At 43.9% G+C, this 20,798-nt stretch overlaps 1 protein-coding gene across 2 annotated transcripts in view; it reads left to right on the top strand.

Annotated features, from left to right (window-relative positions):
- The window catches only part of DNAH9 (dynein axonemal heavy chain 9), a gene marked incomplete at its 5' end in the record, with an annotated part of 308,568 nt that overhangs the window by 248,297 nt on the left and 39,473 nt on the right, over positions 1-20,798 (top strand). For both annotated transcript variants that reach the window (XM_082605525.1, XM_082605524.1), the window contains 6 exons: positions 328-570; positions 2,263-2,427; positions 7,521-7,661; positions 9,841-10,011; positions 11,783-11,905; positions 19,224-19,417. In XM_082605525.1, coding sequence (XP_082461651.1) covers positions 328-570; positions 2,263-2,427; positions 7,521-7,661; positions 9,841-10,011; positions 11,783-11,905; positions 19,224-19,417 — 1,037 coding nt within the window. The remainder of the gene's footprint in view (positions 1-327; positions 571-2,262; positions 2,428-7,520; positions 7,662-9,840; positions 10,012-11,782; positions 11,906-19,223; positions 19,418-20,798) is intronic.

The following is a 20,798-nucleotide window of genomic DNA, read 5'->3' as shown; positions in this document are numbered from 1 at the left end:
TAAGCCCTATTGCTAGCCTATAAATCACCTTCGTGCAAACTCTAAGAAGGTTCCCCTTCCTGCAAATGCTTTACTGCCATCTGCTGGAAACGTTCCATAATGCACTCATGTACACGGACCACAAAGTGAGTGGCTCTTCTTCCAGCTGTGCCCGCAAAATCAGATGTGGTGGCGGTGGGAGAAGGTCTGTCACCCTCCACCCCTGTTCCCCGCCTGAGGGCTCAACCTAGACACGCTCGGGAGGAGTCATCTGAGTATGGCAATGTTGTTTGCTGTGAATTTGCAAAAAAACCCGTGTAGGATTCTGTCCCTGACCAAAGCTCACAGGAAGGCACTCCACCTTCACATGAGCCCTTGTGTTCCAGGTTCATTAAAATCGGAGACAAAGAGTGTGAGTACAATCCCAAGTTCCGGCTCATCCTTCACACCAAGCTGGCCAATCCTCACTACCAACCCGAGCTGCAGGCTCAGGCCACCCTGATCAACTTCACCGTGACCAGGGACGGCCTGGAGGACCAGCTGCTGGCTGCTGTGGTCAGCATGGAGAGGCCAGACCTGGAGAAGCTGAAGGTGCGTCAAGTACCCAGCAAGGAAGGGAAGAAGGAGATGCCCTGCCACCAGACCTTGCCGTGTACCCCACTCTGGGATAGGTGGGGCTGTTCCTCCAGAAGCTGAGCAGTGTGGTTTCGCTAGAGTTCGGAGGAGCGCCAGCACCATCCAGCCACCTGGAATACCCTACTGGGAAACAGAGGATAGAGCAGGCTGAAGAACAGGAGGCAGGAGGCAGCTGGGAGAACCCACACTCCTGTCCAAGAGCAGGGCTGGCACAGGCTGTACAGGAACACGTTTGGGCCTCTCACCACATGTGCTCCATGTCTGTGTCCAGAACTAAGTGGGGTTCAGTCCTGCAAGGGCAGTAGAAATGGATTCAGCCACTTTAGGGTAGCGTCTTAGTCATCTTGGGCGGCCATCACAAAATACCATAGACTATGTGGCTTGAACAGCAGACATTTATTTTCTCACAGTCTGGAAGCTGGAAGTCTGAGTTACGGGTCCAGTTTCTGGTGAGACCTCTCTTCCTGGCTTGTAGGTGGCCACCGTCTCACCATGTACTCATAGACCTCTTCCTTGTGTGTGCAGAGAGAGCAAGCTCTCTGATGTCTCTGCTTATAAGGGCACTAATCCCACCATGAGGACCCCATTCTCATGACCTCATTTAACCTTAATTACCTCCACCTCCAATACAGTCACATGGGGGAGGGGGGAGTTAGGGCTTCAACATATGAACTTGGGGGGGCACACTTTTGTCCATAGCAAATAGTATCCTTTTTCCCCCTCTCCTTAGACATGATTAGATTATAAGAGCAGGGGGATGTTAGAGTGCCAGGGGGCTAATTTAAATTGGGAAGGTCAGAAAAATATTCTGTGAGGAGGTGGCATGAGCCTTTGGCTCAGAGCACCCACAGCAGAGAGAAGAGTGAATTCTGGTTATAAAGCAAGATGGAGGCATGTGTTTTTAAGAAACAGAAGATAGGCCAGGGTGACTGTGGCTGGGGCCTCCAACAAGAAGTGTTCTTTCCATGGATCCAAAGGCAATAATCCCAGGCTGTACAAGAGCAGAGAAACCGCAGCTGCCTGAGGTTACATGTGCGCCCACCCACAGTAAGAGAGTGCCCAGTGCTTTAGGACGTAGAACCTAACAATCAAAAAGGGAGAGGAGGTAAGATCTGCCTGGATACCAATGCCCCACTCCAACCTTAAGGAGGGCTCCTGTGATTATCTTGTCGAAACTGTATAAAACCATTTCTAGTTGTTGTTTTTTTTTTAAGGTCATCTATAGGAGAGCTCTTCCCTTGGGGGCCAGCAAAGTGGTGATAGACAGGACCTTCCAGAGAAATAAAACTTGACCCCACCCTCTAACTATTCCCAGAAATAACTTCCATTTAGTGACTAGACTGTGTCCCAGCATTGTGCTAAGCCTTGCACAGCACTCCTACGAGTAGGGCCAGGGTTAACCCAGCTGAGGTTATGACGTGTTAAGAGGTAACTCAGCCCAAGGTCACATGACTAGTAACTGGTACAGTTGGGGTTCAGGTCACCTGCTGATTTTGTCTGCTTGTGGTCCCAAGCACTCTGCTATCCTGCTTCCAGTTTGCTAAGGGAAGGGATTCTGGCCCATAACCCTTTATCTATTCAGACCTACCCCGAGAACAGGATGCTCTGGGCTTCTACACCTGACTTTCCCTTATGTGATATTTGCAGTCAGATCTCACGAAGCAGCAGAATGGGTTCAAAATCACCCTCAAAACATTAGAAGACAACCTGCTTTCTCGCCTCTCCTCGGCCTCCGGGAACTTCCTGGGAGAAACGGCCTTGGTGGAGAACCTTGAGATCACCAAGCAGACTGCTGCAGAAGTTGAGAAAAAGGTAAGACCTGGCAACCTAGGCTGGCGGACAGAGGCCCTCCTCCTACTCCCTGAGTCCTACTTCTAGGGGATAAAAAGAGTAACAGGTGGCTCTTCCATCTTCCTGAGTTTCTCCTAGAAAGTCCAGCTAGGCAGGATTCCTGAAATGACTACGTCACATCCTGCGTTCCGGAGTGCCCCCACCTCCTGGGAAATGCCCTTGACGGCTCTACTCTGCAGACGTTTGACGAGGACTTACGTCTGCGCAGGGCCTCGTGCTCTGTGCAGGAAATAGTCGCTCAAACTGAATACCTCAGTGAGTCCATGGAATTGCCCTGAAGCTAAGGAATCACACTGTTTTACAAGTTGGCTGGTTCAGGCATGATTGCACCCCGAGAAAACTCACAGCCTGCCAAAAGCTCACAAGTCTGATTTTAATGGGAAAACTTCAGTGACGTCCAGGGAAACTCAGCTCTCAAAAAAAAAAAAAAAAAAAAAACGGTATCATCCTGCAAAACTACTTAGCATATAGCTTCCTTCCTTTGTTTCACAACGTTTGGGAGACTTTTATTCCCCCTTGCGGGAATAAAAGTCTGCCCTTCCCCAGCAGACTGCTGACCCTACAGGGGCCCTTTCACATTCTCAGTCCTGCTCTTGGACCAGAAGAGGAATTAAGTTCCTGGTTCTGAGCAGGATAAGCATGTCTGTAACAGTGCCCAGGAATGATGCACCTTTGAAGGAATACCTTTATTGTCAGTTTATTGGGATTTCTCCAAATATGAGAAATAAGACTTTGTTCGAGGTAGGGACAAGTTAGGAAAAATGAAAAGCAATGATGGACAGGGCAGATAAACCAGGTCCTACTCACTCTGAGATAACAGACAACTACGGCCGGAATGAGAGACTGAAAGGAGGAAGGTCCAGCCTTGCCTTGTCTCCTCAGTCGCTGTGTGACCACCAAGTTTTACTGCTGGTTCTCTATGGCCTCCATGTCTCTAGAGAGGGGCATGCAGAGTTTGTAAAACAATTATGGTAGAAGTTCCACTGCCTTGGGCAGGAGAGATGAGGGAACAGAGCCCAACTCACACAGAGGGAGAAGGTCAGAGATGGAATTGACCATGTTGGTCTCTTCTCCCTACCTCCTCCTCTCTTTCTTTATCCTTTTCTTTAAAGTCAGTGAACAATTATTGAGCACCTGCTGTGTGCCAGGCTTTTTGTATGCAGCCTTTTATTCTTTTGTTGTTTCTTTTCTTTTTGTCTTCTTTCTCTTTCTCATTCATTCATCCAATCAATACTTGGTTGGAAGCTGTTATATTCCAAATTCCATGGCAGAAGGTGGGGGTACCACAAGGAAGCCAAGAATCCCAGGCTTCCAGGACCTGGTTCTCTAAGGGAGAAGGACAGGCAGTTACCAAACTGTGATGAGGGCTGTGGGAGAGGAAGCATGGGGAGTCATGAACACACAGAGGAAGAGCACCCAGCCCATGTTGGGTTAGCGGTAGAAGGATGCTTCCCTGTAGTATGAGTGGGACATTGAGAGAGTGTAGAGGGGATGCAAGTAGTCACTGGAGATGAGGCATGAAAGGGAGGCTGGCTCCATCACAAAGGATTCTGTAGACCATGCTAAGTGTGGGCTGTAGATGGGAGTTAGGGTTCCTAAAAGAGGTTTTTTTTTTCCCTCTTTAGACAAGAGAGTAACATGATCAGACCTGTGCTTTAGGAAGATCACTCCAGCTCCAATTCAGAGGAGAGCTTGGGGAAGCAGGAGACAGAGAAAGCAGGAGGGGGTACAGTAATTCAGATTAGAAGTGATGGCATTCTGAAGTAAGGTTGGCAGTGATGGTACAAAGAAGTGGGCAAATTCAAGAGCTATGGGCCACTTCAAGGAGATAGAATTGGAAAACTTGTTAACTGATTGGATATGATTATATACGGATAAAAGTATTGTCGAGGAAATGTCTCAGTTCCAGGAATAAACATCTAGATAGGTATTGGTGCCACTACCTGAGAGAAGAGAGCATGAGTGGATTTGGGGGTGGGAAGAAATGATGATTTTAGTTTATGTCATGTTGAGTTTGAAATGCCTCTGGGCCATGCACATGGGAACATCCCGTGGGTTTTGGGATATATGATCTTGGCTGGTGATAGAGTGCTGAGACTTTTTAGTGAGTAGTTGATTGTTGAAACTGTAGGAGTGGATGAAGTCACCTGGGAGGTGTGTGTGCAGTGATAGGACTGGGAGTAGAGTACTGAAGTATATGAACACATTTCAGGACAAGTTCAGAAGATGGAAAGCACGGACTAGAGCGGAGACGGGAGGAAAAGCAGGGAAATAAGGCATTATGAAAGAAAGCGTTTCAGGAAGGGATGTCAATGGTGTCAAATGGTGCTGAGAACGCAAAGAAGATACAGCTGAGATGTAGCCACTGAATTTTGCAAAAAGGAGTTATCAGTAATCTTGAGGAGAATGGTTTCCATGAAGTAGCAGAAGCCAGAGTGCCTTAGAATGATAGTAAATAGGAGTTGAGAAAGGGGAAGTGAGTATAGACAACTCTTTAAAGAAGCCAGACTATAAAATGGTAGAAAGAAAAAGGATTGTAACTTAAGGAGGACATAGCATCCTTGGAGGATTTTTCTCCAAGATGGCAGAAACTGAGCTTACTAAGATCCTAGCTGGACATTGGAGGATGCATGGATTGTAAAGGAAAAGGAGCCATTGAGAAGAAGAGTTGGATGTACAGAAATGAGAAGTAATGATTAGTACAATGGGGTACATAAAAAATCAGGGGAAATGTCATTCAGGTCACTGAGGAAGAGCTTATCTTTAGAAATATGGAGAGTTAATTCCAATATAATGGGGGAGAGGGGGCAAACATGAATCTACAAATGGTCCATAGGTCAATGTGAGCAATGGGGTTGGGGGGGTCAGAAAATTAAGGGAGTGGGAGGGAAGGCAGAATTAAGGATGGTCCCTATATAATACATCTGTGAAAGCATGAGTTATAGTCATGGTCATCTGCTTAGAATGAGGGGATGGTGGTGAGGTAGGGTGCTTGGGGGAAGGAGTGAAGGTTCATAATAGTTGTTGTGGGAGATGGGAATGAAAGTTGACTAAGGACATAGATTAATGCACAGCATTAAGGACCCAGGTGAGCATGAATAGTATGAATCTGTGGTAACACAATCTGAGCAATTATGTGATTTTTATTCCATTCCACTCCATCCTGAGAATCTTTGTCTTTTAACTACTGAATTTGACCAATTTACATTTACTAACATTACTGATATAGTTGGATTTCTTTCTGCTATCTTAATTTGTACTTTCTTTTAACCATGCTTTTTGTTTATTTTTTCTCCTTTCTTGATTTTTCTTTATCATCCTCTTTTATCCTTTGCTGATTTTAAAGTTATTTACTCTATTTTGTTAATTAACCTTGTTTCATTTATATATGAGAAATATATTTCATTTTATATGTGACTTAACAATATATGTATTGACTTAACAAAGTCTAAAATTAAGCACTGTATCTAGCCTCTTCCAAAACAATATTAGGACATTAGAATACTTGGTCATTTTTTCCATCTTCTGCTACTGTTTCATAACACTTTAGTTCCACCTTGCTTTTATCTACTACTTCCAAACTGATCATGTTTTTTATAGTCTTTGTTATTTTTTTATAATATATATATTTTGGGCTGCACCACACAGCATGTGGGATCTTAGTTCCCTGAGCAGGGATCCAACCTGTGCCCCCTGTAGTGGAAGCATGGAGTCTTAACCCTGGACCATGAGGGAAGTCCCCAGTAGGCTTTGTTATTTAGATTGACTGTATATTTAAGGAATTCTTGCATCTCATTTATTCCTTTTGGATTCAGTTTTCTTCTGATTGAAACAAATAATTACTTCTTCAGCAGCCTGTGGATAGTAAGCTGCCTTTGACATTGACTGCTTCTTCAAAGTAAAACCTCTGGTCTTTAATCAATTTTGGAAAATTCTTAACTATTATAGCTCAAATATTGCCTCTCCCTCTCTATTCTGTACTCATTTCTGTTAGACATATTTTTTTTCTTTTTTTTTAGATGTATTTTAAATCTTTTCACTTTATCTGCCAAGTTTCAACCTCTTTTACATATTTTCCATCTTTATTTCTCTCTGAGCTGCTTGTGTAACAATTTCCTCAGAATTTATCTTTTAGTTTGCTTATTCTCTTTCAACTCAAGTCCATTATTTAACCAGTCACTGAGTTTTCCATTTTAATAACTGTATTCTTGTTTTTAGAAGTTCTAGTTAGTTCTTTTTCAGATAATGTCTGTTCTTTTTTTATAATGTCCTGATTTTATGCTTTCTTTTATCTTTACTGCTTTTAAACACAATTAGCTAATGGTAGGTAGTTCAATCATCTTCAGCTCTTGGGATGCTAATCTTTCTGGGATTTTTTTTGGGGGGGGAGGTAGGGGGTCTTCTAATTGTCCCCTTTGGTAACACTTCCTCCTGAAGTTTGTAATTGTTTATTGAGAGCTCATCTTCAGTAGGGATCATTGTTTTTTCCTGCAGGACTCTCATGAATTATCAGTAGTTTCACTCTATGCTGGAGCATAAGACAGGTCATACTGAGGTTGTACTTAATAACATGTTCTTACAGAATCCCTCTTTGATGCTTAGGTCTCTTTTCTCATTTTTACCTCTGATAAATTTTCTGAAAATAGACCTCCATTGAAAGAGATCTTCTTTGTGAATTTACATATTAACTCATAAAAATTAAGAAAACAGAAAATTAGATCGTGCTGCTTTTACTGGATTCCATTGCCTAGAATTCTGGCTTATTTTTCAAGTTGTGTGTGTGTGTGTGTGTGTGTGTGTGTATGTATCTCCCACATGTCCCCACTGGAGGGGCTGACACTTTCACCTTGTGAAGGACTAGGAGTGTGTCATCTCTTCCTCACTCAAGCTCAGTTAAGGAAAACCATGGCAGCTTTCTACCCTCTAGCTGCTCCCCCCATCCCAGTCCACCCACCGCACACACAGACACAGTGTGCTTACACAGAGAGGCCATGCTGATTCTCAGGTAGCCCTGGTTGGTTTGAACAATGGACCACTATTGATTTTTCTAACAGGTGCAGGAGGCCAAGGTGACGGAGATGAAAATCAACGAGGCCCGGGAACACTATCGGCCGGCAGCTGCCCGGGCCTCTCTGCTCTACTTCATCATGAATGACCTCGGCAAGATCCACCCGATGTACCAATTTTCTCTCAAGGTGACTTACACCTGGAATTTTCTGAATAGTCATAATTCAGCAGTGTAATACAGCCAGTGCAGCTCTCCATGAGGGCTTATCTATGTGTTTCATTAGCTGTGGCAGCTATTTAAGATCAAATCCAGGAGAGCAGCTACATTGCCTTACAGTCCTCGTCTCTTTAATTGGGTCTTTCATGACTCATTGGTTACTTGGCTAGAACAGCAAGAGAGACCACAGCAGGTCTTGGCCTCACTCACTAAGTACATATATTACAGCAGGAACTATGCTTACTGAAAGTGTGGAAGAGGATACCAAGAAACATGAGAAGTGACCCCTGCCCCAAAGAGCTTAAAATCTAATCGGGATGATCAAATGTGCATGTCATTTTTATCAGTTAAAACCAAAGCAGGCCATGATAATAGTCCAACTTTAAATTACTTTCCTTATTACCCTAATATCCTCAAAGCTAGTGCTTTATGGTTGCTGAAATATTTCTAAAACCAAAGACGTTAGCAAATTGTAAGTGCTGACTAGGCTTATCTTACTCATGAAAAAAATAAAGACCTATAAATTTTAATTACATCTCTGAAAGTATATCTTTCTCCCCTAAGGCGTTCACCAAAAGACCACAGTTGAAGAGGGCTTAGTGGGTGGTGGAGCATTTCTGAACAACTTCTCTGGTTTAACCCAACAAACAGAGAGGACACACACACACACACATTCAGAGCACACACCTCATTCTGTGAAGCTCAGCTGGCATATGGAGGCCAGGGTGTGGGGATGAGGTGAGGGCCTCCACTACCTGGAACTCATTCAGTTGGAGATGGCATTCCATCCTGTCCCAATCCCCTTCCCTCAACTCAGAGTCTCTGCAGGTTAAGTAAACTGTGTTTGTAATATTTTATGTTTATAAACGAAATCCAATACTTGGCATTATATTCAGGTCAAAGCCCCATATGAAAGAATTATAAAAGATTTTAAAACAGCATAAAAGTTAGCATGATAAGCCTAATAACTATGGGATCACTTCCATAGTTCTGAGAGTAGTTGAAATCTACCTCAGTGACTCTTTCTGAAGAAAGGAGATTAGATGAAGCACATGAAAATATGTGTTCAAAACAAACAAAACAAAACAAAAAACAAACCAAAAAACCCAAGACTGGAAATCTGCATAGCCAAAAATTGAAAAGACCCAATTATATCTTGATTTTTATTTTCTGTAATGATTCTCTCTATTCATATCACATTCAAAATGCAGCATTCCTAATATTAATTTTTTATAAATAGTCTATATCTAAGTTTAAAACAATGGAAAATTGATTCATAGATTTTTATTTCATATTATACCCATAATGTATAGTTCAGAAGATGTAACCAAAGCAGGCTCTGCTCCCACCATTGCAGCAAGAGTCCCTAAGAAAAAAGCACATGTAAGTGGACTCACCAAACGATGCAGAATTACTGGAAAGAAAAACAAGGAACACCTGATGTTCTGATCATTACCAAAAGGAAAAGTAATTAATTGAAAATATTTTGAGTGCCTGTTATGTACAAGGGTCTCTTCTAGACAGCAAAGTTGTACATGATATTGATTCTACCATCGGGAATTTTATAATCTAGATGCAGGGATCCCCAACTCCCTGGTCTGTGGCCTGTTAGGAACCAGGCCGCACAGCAGGAGGTGAACGGCAGGCGAGCAAGCAAAGCTTCATCTGCCACTCCCCATTGCTCGCATTACCGCCTGAACCACCCCCCACCCCACCACCACCCATCTGGGGAAAATCTGTCTTCCACGAAACCGTGCCAAAAATGTTGGGGATGGCTGATCTAGAAGATAGAATCATCCATCCTAACTGGTTATCATTGACTGTGTTTACTTTCCAACAAAACTTATTGGATTTAATTTAATTATTTTGGCCACTGGACATATGTTTTTCACTGACCAAAACTGTTGGCTCTTCTCTATATGCCCCATAGCTTTGCCCACTTTGTGACAACGTAATAATTTATATGAGCAAATTAAGACGAGCTTAGCAAACTAAGACAAGAGTTTTCTTGTTGCCACTGTACCTTCTTGGCAGATTATGCTGGGGAAACATTTCTGGGGCTGGCAAATCGTAATACTCATCACAGGTAGTTGTACTAGCTATGTACACAGAGCTGTGTAAATTACCAGTGTCCTACCTCCTGTCCCCAGGCCTTCAACATCGTCTTCCAGAAGGCTGTGGAGAAGGCTGCTCCTGCTGAGAGCCTCAAGGAACGGGTGGCCAATCTAACAGACAGCATCACCTTCTCTATGTACCAGTACACCACCCGTGGGCTCTTTGAGCGTGATAAGCTGACCTACCTTTCCCAGCTCACCTTTCAGGTAAAAGTGGATTGAAGAAATTTCCAGAAAACAGGTCACTGTATATGCCCAACCAGCAGGTGTAAAGAAACTTTCTTCTCTTAACATCAGTTTCCATTGTCTGTGAAGACTTTTGTGCTCTAAGCAGAGGCATCAGATAAGAAGGTCCAATATGGTGCACACATGCTGCCCCCACCATTGTCCCACTCATGGCAGACATGCTTAATCAACCATTTTACTTTTTCTTGGTGATCCTGGATGATCTAAGATCCTCCTCAACAGAGCCCTTCAGCAGCCACTACCAATCAGTCCCAACTAGCACTGAGGATGAAACTGAATGGCCATACTAATCCTAGATACTTTTTGAGATGCAGTAAGAACTTTGGTAGAATATCCCTAATTATTTATTTACCTGTAAGGTTGCAAGTTTAATGTCCAAACCTTCCCCCAGAATAAGAAATTGCAAATGTCCTTCTATAGCCATAGCAGCCTTGGCCTTAGAAAACTCCTTAAGAACGCTGCTTCTCAAGGGCTTGGGAGCATCAGGGCTTCCAGTGTTAATAAGAAACCCTTGCCTTCTGCTTATTCTCAACATCAAAAAACCATGGAAATTTATTTCCTTGCATCTATCTCTCTAATCATTTAGGATTGGGATCTTTTTTTCATATATAAATTAGAAGCACAGACCAGATTACCCTGTAGGTCTCTTCCAATCCTAAAAGTCAGATATTCCATAATCATTCCTGCGCTGACTCTGTTTGCACGTTCCGAAGCCTAAATTCACGGGGGAATGTTAGCGTGGCTTATCCCTCTCACCCTCTGTGTTCCCCTCTCCAGCCCAGATGACAGCTTGGCCATCACAGAAGGAACTTGAGCCCCAACACAGACAAATTTCCCTCCTGCCACTCATTTACCCCAAACCCTAAGGACCTTCCACCCCCAGCTCTCACTCCACCCCCCTCATAAATATTTCAACCTCATTTTACAAGGGCTTCTTCACCTCACCTGCTATTTCTAGCCTGTTTTCTCCTTAAAAGACTTTTCCTCAAACTAACCAAATTATTTTTTCTTCGTGAGTATTCCCATCTGTAAGTTTTCAGCGGAGAATGCCATCTGAAAGGGGCAGAACAGTTTCCTGAGCGCCTCTCAGCGTGAATTTTTAGTTCTAACCCAGCCGAGTGCTTTGCACCACCTGCCCAATGCACTGCACTGATTCCCTCCCAAGCCTCTGCACTTTCCACTGCCCCCGCCCCACGGAAATCCTGCCTAAATCTTCCCATCGCGTAGCATCTCTAAAACCCAATTCAGGACCACTTAGAGAAAGTTTAGCCAAATTCATCCCCCACCCCTGCTTGCTGGCCACTGCCCCAGTCTGGAACACCATTAGTAGTATTGATTCACATGTGCACTTCTATTTTGCATGTGTTCATCCGTTACTTTGACAGTCTCCTCAAATCATGTCACTTGCATGTGTCATCTTCTCTGTGAGACTGTAGGAAGGTACTTCATGGCACTTATGATTGATCCATGAAGTCCTTGCTTAACAAGATACAGTTATTCACTGTGTGCATTTGACTCATGCTGATATTTGGGGTGAAGTCAGTTGCACCCAGAGGTGATTTGCACAGATATACACTTTCTCCCACTTCATCCTCTTTCAACAACCAAAATTGACGGGCAGGCTCTAGCGTTAGAAGTGGCACTAGTTACACTGAGTGACAACCCCAGAGATCTCTGGGACCCGTGACTGCCGCCAGCTAAAGAAATGCAGCACTGTCCTCCCACATTGCAGATTCTCCTCCTGAACCAGGAAGTCAGTGCAGCAGAGTTGGACTTCCTGCTTCGATCTCCAGTGCAGACAGGTGTCACCAGTCCCGTGGAGTTCCTCTCCCATCAGGCCTGGGGTGGCATCAAGGTCAGTACCAGCCCCCAGGGAGAAAGTCACGTTCTCCTCTCCTGGAGTGTTTTCCTGACACTTGTCCCCAGGAAGCCTGCAGGGGTGTGTTGGGGGCTCACCATGAGCTGTGTTAAACATTGGTGTGTCTGTCCCTTTGTCTGCACCCCGTGGCAGCACTCCCCCTCCCCAGGCCTATGGGGAAGGCTTTGCAGAGAAGGAGCAGGTGTGTGTGCTTGTGCTTGTGCGTGGGCTCTGCCTCCAGGATGTTAGGGAACAGAAGGACCCTGTGAGTGTTTCTGACTCAGCGGAGCTGCCTTCCACCTGCCAGCGCTCAGGGCCGGAATGCGGGCTCCTCTGTGAGGCCGGGGCTGGGGTGGAGATGCTGCGCAAGCGTTTCCATGGAGTGGACAGATGCCAGGCCTCTGCCAGCCATCCATCTCCCCGTGGGTCCTGATGGCCTCAAAGCAAGGAACATGTTCCAGCCTGGGGTTCTCAGTGGTTAATAATAGCTCACGTTTATCGAGCACCTTAAAAATTCACTACCTTATTTTATTCTCATGTTCACCTGGGCAATAGGTATTACTTTTTCCCATTTAACATGTAAGAAAAGTGAGATCATTCATCTTATAAGTAGCAGATCCAGGAATCGAGTTCTGGTCTGTCTGATGGCAAAGTCCATCTTCCTTCCATGTTATCCAGCTTAGTTTCATTGGGATTCTACGAACATCGAAAAGATCACAAGCTATGAGCTCCTTTCAGTAGGGACCACGCCTGCATTCATAGGGCTGAGCAGTAAGCGTGGACCAGGTGACCACCAGCCCCAGAGTCTAGACGCACTCTCCAGGTGGGAGGAGGTCCAGTCCCCACCTGCAGGAGCCCCACGGCAGGTGCTGTTGCCGTGTGAAGATGGCACCTGCACAAAGTGAATCCTATTTATAACCTTCCGTGTCTGCTGGCTTTCCTACATGTTCTGTAGCACAAGGAAGTCTGAGTCTGAAGTAATATGATTGTCTCTCTGTCTTTTTACTAGAATTTTTTGAGACAATGATTCATGTGCAATTATAATAAATAACAGAGATTCTTTGCACCCCATTCCCCACAGTGGTCACATCTAGCTTTCCTGTAGCGCAATATCACATCCAGAAAGCTGACATTGATACAATCTACTACTCTATTCTGATTACACCTGTTTTTCATGCACGTGTGTGTGTGTGTTTAGTTTTATCACACACATTTATCATGTAATCACCACCACAGTCAATACCCAGAGAACTCCGTCTGGTGTGTATGTCATCCTGTTATAGAAACAACAACCTCCTCCCTCCCCCAATTCCTAATGCCTGGCAACCACTAATCTGTACTCCATTTGTATAATTTTGTCATTTCAAGGATGTTATATAAATGGAATTATACAGTATGTAACCTTTGGGGACTGGCTTGATCACTCAGTGTAACTCCCTTGAGATCCATCCAAGTTGATTTACTTTATAACAAAACCCCAGCACTTAATCATTTATGTGCGTGCTGCCCTCTTCAAAGAAGTCATCTTGGGAAATGCTGCCATTGCCCAAAATGTTTTTCTAACTTTTTTTCAGAGTCTGTAGCTCTTCTTTTAATCATCTTTAAGGCTATGTCTAAATCGAGAGTCATCAAACTTTTTCTGCACAGGGTCACATAGCAAATATCTAGGCTTTGAGGGCCACACTCTGTCACAACTATTCAACTCTGCCAAAGTCACACACCATAGGTAAGCAAATGGAAATGGCTGAGTTCCAATAAAACTTTATTTACAAACACAGATGGTGGGCCAGATTGTCCCTGCAGGCCACAGTTTTCTGATCCATGATCTAAATAATAAAGGTGTGATTTGATTTTTTACATATTAGCTCCATTTGTCATTCTGAACCCAGTCTGGCAAATGAGAAGGAGAATAATATGTTGGGAAAGAAACAAGGGGGAACTCCATTCACAACAGCAACCAAAAATCACAAAGTTATAAAATGCCTAAGAATAATTGTACTAAGTGCAGAGCATATGTGTGGAAAACCATCAGCTTTTCTAGGCTACATAAGATAAGATATGAATGAATAGACGCACTCTAGAGTAGCACTGTCCAAAAGAAATATATTGCACATCACATGTGTCATTTAAATTTTTCTAGTAGGCACATTAAAAATGCAAAATGAAAAAAATGTAAAATGAAATTGATGAAAGTAATCTTAATAATATATTTTCCTTAACCCAATACAGCCAAAATATTATCATTTTAATATGTAATTGTCACAAAAGTTATAAGTGAGATATTTTATATTTTTGTAAAAGTCTAAATTCTGGTGTGTATTTTTGGCACTTATAACACATATCAATTCAGATGCTAAATCTTCATCAGAAATACTTGATTTGAATTTAGATTTTATAAAATTTAGAGTTAAAACATTTGATTCATATACCCAAGTTGTTTCAAACATACTTCAAAGTTCTCCAATTACTAAAGCAAGTTCCAGTTTCTAAACTTAAATTTAAAAATAATTAAAATTAACAAATAAAGAATAAATGTGTTAAAACTTGTAAAAAAATAAACAAATAACTAAATAAATAATATGAAGGAAAAAATCAACTATACCAAAAAAAGAATAAATGTGTTAAATTTTTTAAAAAACATAAATAAATAAAATGCAAATAAAAATCCTACTCTTCAGTCATACTGGCCACATTTCATTTGCTCAATACTCACATGTGGCCAATGGCTACCTGCTGGGAAGTATGGCCCCAGAGCTTGAGAATAATGACTCAGAGTCTGATGCTCGTATGGAAAATAAATTCTGGGAAGCAGTTCTAAATGAGCCCATTTGCAGAACTGGAGCAATGATGGAGATGGACCAGTTAACCCAGGCTCTGGAGTCAGACATTCCTGGGTTCAGGTTCAAGTTTGAGTGTGTGTGGCCTCTGACAGGTTATCTCTGTTTCCTTATCTGTTATGCCAGACACATAAATGTTCAGTAAATGGAAACCGATTGTGGTTGTGGTTATGGCTATTGTATTTGTTTCCTAGAATGGCCATAACAAAGTGCCACAGGCTGGGTGGCTTAAAAACACAGCATTATTCTGCCAGAGTTCTGGAGGCTAGAAGTCTGAAATTAAGGTGTTGGCAGGTCATGCTCCCTCCAGAGCCTCAGGGAGAAGACCCTTTCTTGCCTCTTCCAGCTTCTGGCAGCCCCAGGCACTCCTGGTTTGTGGCAGGACCACTCAGATCTCTGCCTCCATCTCCACAGTCCCTACATGGCCATCTTCCCTTTGTGTCTTTGCGTCTCTTCTCTTCTTATAAGAGCATCAGTCACAATGGATCAGAGCCCACCCTCCTGACCTCATCTTATTAACTGGATCACACCTGCAAAGAGCCTATTTATTCCCAAATAAGGTCACATTCTGAAATCTGGGAGGCTAGTTCTTCAACATATATTTCTGGGGCATACAATTCACCTTATCACAGTTATGATTATTAATTACCCAGCTATAAGGTGTATATATGCTGTGGTTGACATGGGCTGTGCCTGATAGAATTTGTCCATCGAAGGAAAACCTTTGAGGAATGGTGAGTTGCCAAGCTGGGCTCAGTCCAGTTGCCTTTCTCTCTGTTATCCCACAAAGCCATCTGCAGCGAAAGTCATAAAGAATAAGTGATTCAAAAACACTCTTCACTGCTTTCATTTTCCGTAGCTCAACTCCAAAAGCGACTTGGTGCAATTTGGTTCCATTCCTCTTTGGTTTGCTTTGCTTTTTGGTTTTGTTTTGTGGTCTAAGCTCATCTGGCTGTTCAAAGTTTTCTGCAAATGAGTGAAGCTTTATCTTTCTCTCTGAGTTTTGTTACCGGAGCAGCCATGTCCAGCCCCATCCATCTCCAGCCCAGTGCAGGACGTGGGCAGGTGAAACACAATGCAGCATGCACCCTCCGATGAATGCTCTTTTTAAGTGTTCAGTTGGCTTTTAGCCTAAAGAAACAAAGGAAGTATAATTGAACAGGACATGATAAAACAAATTTTTTAAAACACCCTGTCTGATGAGGAAGATTGATTGCCCTGTTTCCCCAGAAGATCTAATAAGCAGGTGATGAATGAAATCTGTGTGATCAAATCCTGCTTTTATTAGTACCCTCTGTAAGGATTTTTAAAGTCTCATCAAATGGTAAACTTTTAGGTAATGGGCATGTTCTCTTCTTTTTTCTTTTTTTTTTTACTTAAAAAATTTTTATTGGAGTATAGTTGATTTACAATATTATGTTAGTTTCTGCTGCACAGCAAAATGAATCGGTTATACATATACATATATCCACTCATTTTTAGATTCTTTTTCCATATAGGTCATTACAGAGTATTGAGAAGAGTTCCCTGTGCTATACAGTAGGTCCTTATTAGTTATCTATTTTATATACAGTAGTGTGTATATGTCAATCCCAATCTCCCAATTTATCCCTCCCCCCCATTCCCCCTGGTAACCGTAAGTTTGTTTTCTATATCTGTGACTCTATTTCTGTTATGTAAATAAGTTCAGAGTACCAAAGGATCTTAGAAGCAAGACATACAATGCCATTACCTTGCTGATCACTTTTGGTCAGTCAGCATGTTCTCTTCTTCATTAAAGAATCTCATAAGTGGTACCGGGCATTGTTAGCCTTTGAAAAGGCCCCTTGCTGCCTCTCTGAATGCCAGTTTAGCACAGTTGTACTTTGCTACCCAGTCCAATGTAATTAGGTTAATTAGTCATTTCCATTTAGCTTATTAGAAGGTTAGAAATCCCTTTTCCTCATTTGGAAGATTAAACATTGCAACTGTGTTCAACCCAGAGCTTCAAGAAAGTGTGTTTCAGACCCAGCCACGGTAGCTGGGAGCCCTGATCACCGTGTAATTTCCTCAGTTTTGTGGTGACACCAGGGGAGGGTAATGGGACTGCAGGAGGGTTAATGGTGATGCAAGCTGGGAAGAGGGGTGAAGTGGCAGCCTGAAGAGGAAAGTTTGGTCCTCGGCACAGAGAGAAATAATTACCGCAGCTGCAGCTTTTCTCAGCCTGTCAAGGGCCCTCCCACTGGCTGCCCAGATGTCAAACTTTACTAATGGAGCTCTTCCTAAGCACCAGGCAGCCTGCTAGGCCTGAGGCGTACAGAGATGGCTCAGAAAGCTCTTGCCCTCAGGGAACTCACAATCTTGTGGGAGTCCCAGACAAGGAAACCAGCAATTGCAATTCAGCAACTGTAGGAGCCTGCAAAAAGCACAAAGAGGGGCTTTATAGTCTTCAAAGCACTTGTATCTACATTAGAGTATGAGCTATGCAGACAACGGTTACTTGGCCTCATTTTCCAAATGAAAAAGTCAAATCCCACAAACGTTTAAAAACAGGCTCCACGTCATAAGAGGCTCGTAAGAGGTGATGTTGAGAGCAGAGCTCTCGTCTCCTGGTGCCTCCTCCGCCATCCCCCATGCCACTCCATGCCACTTCTCAGCACAATGACTGGTGCGTTCCCTGCTCTGCATGCTAAGGGTGAAACTAGGAAGCCACAGAGCCCATGTGAAAGGGCACTTAAGGACTGGACATGTGTTCCTCCACACGGGAGAAGAGGCTGGGCGAGCCCAGGTCAAGTGCACATGTCCTTCTCCAGCCTGATCTCCCCCTTGTCACCTGTAGACCCATCCTCCACAGTCACACTGCCTTCTACCATGCCCCACACCCTCCCCACTCCAGACTTGGACTCTGTGGATCCTTCCCCATGAAATGCCCTGCCCTTCCCTCTACCTCTCTCTCTGCCCAGCAGAATTCTACATCCCTACTAAGGCCTCCCTCATCTCTTTCTCTTAGCATTGTAAGCTCCCCAAAGGCAAGTGTATTTTTTTGGTTCGCATTTGTATTCCCAAGTACCTGGCATGTAACAGGCATCCAATAAATATCAAATGAATGAATGATTTCACATAACAAGAATGGAGAATTCCTTAAAACTCATGGCACTGCAGTAGGTGCTTTGGAGACAGTCTAGCTTTTAATCTCATTAGAGAGATCGAACACACAAGTGGAGTTGAGTGACCACAGAAAGGCTGTAGGTAAGCAACCGCCTAAGTGAGTAACGTTTACCTGGGCACTCTGAAGAAATAGGATGGACCCCACCCAAAATGCGGTTCCCACGTCCAGACTGATGGAGCCTTGCGCATAACTAGAAGGCACGAAAGAGTTTATTACTCACATAATGAGACTTTCTGGGCAGAGCAGGGGAGTTCCCAAGCAGTCTGAAATCGGCTTGAGAGAGCCCTGAAAGGAGGTGTCTTGGGGGTGTTCTGGTCATTGGGGAGTGGGGCGGGGCTTGCACGATACAATGTCCCTTCGGCACCAAAGGAGGGAGCACCCAGGCTTACCTGTCAGCTTGTCCTGGAGTGGAGCAGAAGAGGAAGAGGGAGGGGTAAGGCTTTAAAGTGACCAGCAGTCACACATCCTATATTAAAGGTATCAACTCTGTGAGTAGCTCCAAGTGGTCCACAAAAGAAGGGTAGGAGGGCTGTGCGTTCTAGGTTAGAGAGGTGGACGTGACTGATTTTGAACTGGACTTTAACAGCTTGTAGAACCTTGACAAACAATCGTGACCAGTGCAAGAAAGGAAAGGAGTGGAATTTGGTGGAGAAGAGAACAGGACCACTCCCGTAGTGAAACTAGTGTGAACAAGGCACCAAGTTGGGAGATCATCTGGCACAGTTCCAGGGCTGAGGGCAGATGTGTGTGGACAGAGGAGGGAGGAAATGGGCCACCTGGTTAGCTGGATGGATTGGGGGGAAGCCCTAAATGAAGAGATTTGATTCACATGTTATGCCTTGGGGTTTAATGCTTAGGGAAGCAGGTGACACAGAGAAATGTTAGAGTTGGCATTAACACAAAGTCAATGATTCTAGAGACATTTTGAGAGAGGAATTGACAGGCGTTGCTGGCAGAGAGAGTATGGGAATGAAAGAGAAGAGTCACTGACTTCAAGTGTCCGGGCTCTGTGACCAGAAAAATCACAGCATCCCTTCTTGTCCCTCTTCCCATGCAGTACCCTCAAGGGAGGTGCTGCTCAGTCTCCACAGCTAATCATTTCCCAAACCTTGCATATTCTTGGAACAGTTTGCTGATGGTAAGCTAATCAAAATCCTTCCTCTACCTTGAGTTTACCGGGGGGGAAGATTCAAGACTCCAGAAAAGAGTATAAATGAGACAGAATTATGTCTATAATACCACCTTGCCTCCCGCCAACCCCCAGCACAATGAAGATGACAGCTTTCTGGAGAAACTGCATTTCAGAGCAAGATTCCCTGAAATTTTTCAGGCACTTTCATCAATGGAAGAATTCTATAATCTGGATCGGGACATTGAGGGATCCGCCAAGGGCTGGAAAAAGTTTGTCGAATCAGAATGTCCTGAGAAGGAGAATTTCCCCCAGGAGTGGAAGAACAAGACAGGCCTGCAGCGCCTCTGCATGATAAGAGCCATGCGGCCTGACCGGATGACCTATGCCATGAGGTAGGGACAGAGTGGTGGCGAAGCCAGGATGGGTGTGGCCAGACCAGCAGGGCTGAGCACAAAGGCCACAAGTTTATCGTGATGGGAGCCTTTGTACCAACAACCAAAATCCCATGAGGCCCGTTGCTCTGTGTTTGCCATGTATTGTCTTAATTAATCTAAGTGGACCATTTGGGAAGAGGTGCTCATCAATATCAGCACTGGGGAAGGATGCGGATCACATCTAATGTGGCAGGAGATGTGAGATCCAGAGGACAGATGGAAAGATCATCCTTGGTGGGAAGAACACCCCTTTCTTTACAAAAGACAGAGAGAGGTGGGTGTGACTGTAGCAGAGGTGGTAAAAGCATGGCAGGAAATTGAGCAAGGTTTTGTCTCATGACTTCCATTCCCTCTGAGGAGTAGGAAGCAAGATCTCGCTGCGTTTGTGTGAAAGGGGAGGTGGCAGGGTTGGAGATTTGAGGAATGTGCAAAAGATCTGAAATAGGATCTGTGAAAAAATGGGAGACGGCTGACCAGGGAAACAAAGAATTCCAAGCGGCATTGAGGGCCCACCTAGTGAAATCCTGCATTTGTAGGGGCGCCAGCCTTCACCACTGGATGATTTTCTATAGCTGCATCCAACAGCCCTAGGGTAGATTCAGAGCATGGATCCCTGGTGGAATAAGAGTTAGGGAAGGGCAGTGTGTGGTACTGGCAGAGAATGATTAGAAGTCACAGGCCGTGCAGCCTACAGAGATGGCGAATTAGCAGCTGCCTGGCGCTGGAGGGTAGGAATAGGAATTCTCTAAATAGGCAGGAGAATCTTATTGCAGGCTTAAAGTGTTCTAAAACTGGATTATCATGAAGATTACAATTCCGTGAATTTATTAAACATTATTGAATAGTATACTAAAAATTGGTGAATTTTATGGTATGTCGATTGTACCTCAAGAAAGTTGTTTTTAAAAAAAAAAGAAAAGAGGAAGTTACAGGCCATGGAGCCTACACTGGATTGAACAAGACTTGTAGTGACAAGAATAAGGGGATGATAAAAAAAGAAAGAAAAAAAAAACCACCAGGGAGGCCAAGACACTGAAAATCCTGCATTTGTGGCACCAACAGAGGTAAAGAATAAGTTAACTAAGGATAAATTACTAAAAGACCTGTAAGGATGGAAAGCTGTGGTCAGAGAGTGAGACGTTTCCATGTATGGTTTCAGACATAGAAGAAGTTCCCAAGTGACCACAAGGATGAGGATGGGGCCTTGGAATCAGGTGGCTGACATGGGGCGGAATTGAAGATTGTTAAGAATCTGGAGGATTGTCCACATGGATGCTTATGTCACTCAGGCTGGTGGAGAGACAGTCCATGAGCCAAAGTCCAAGTGATGAGTGAATGA

The sequence above is a fragment of the Mesoplodon mirus genome (genome assembly GCF_964341445.2).
Source record: "Mesoplodon mirus genome assembly, chromosome: 18".
Taxonomy (NCBI): Eukaryota; Metazoa; Chordata; class Mammalia; order Artiodactyla; family Ziphiidae; genus Mesoplodon; species Mesoplodon mirus.
This window is presented reverse-complemented; position numbering and strand designations above follow the sequence as displayed.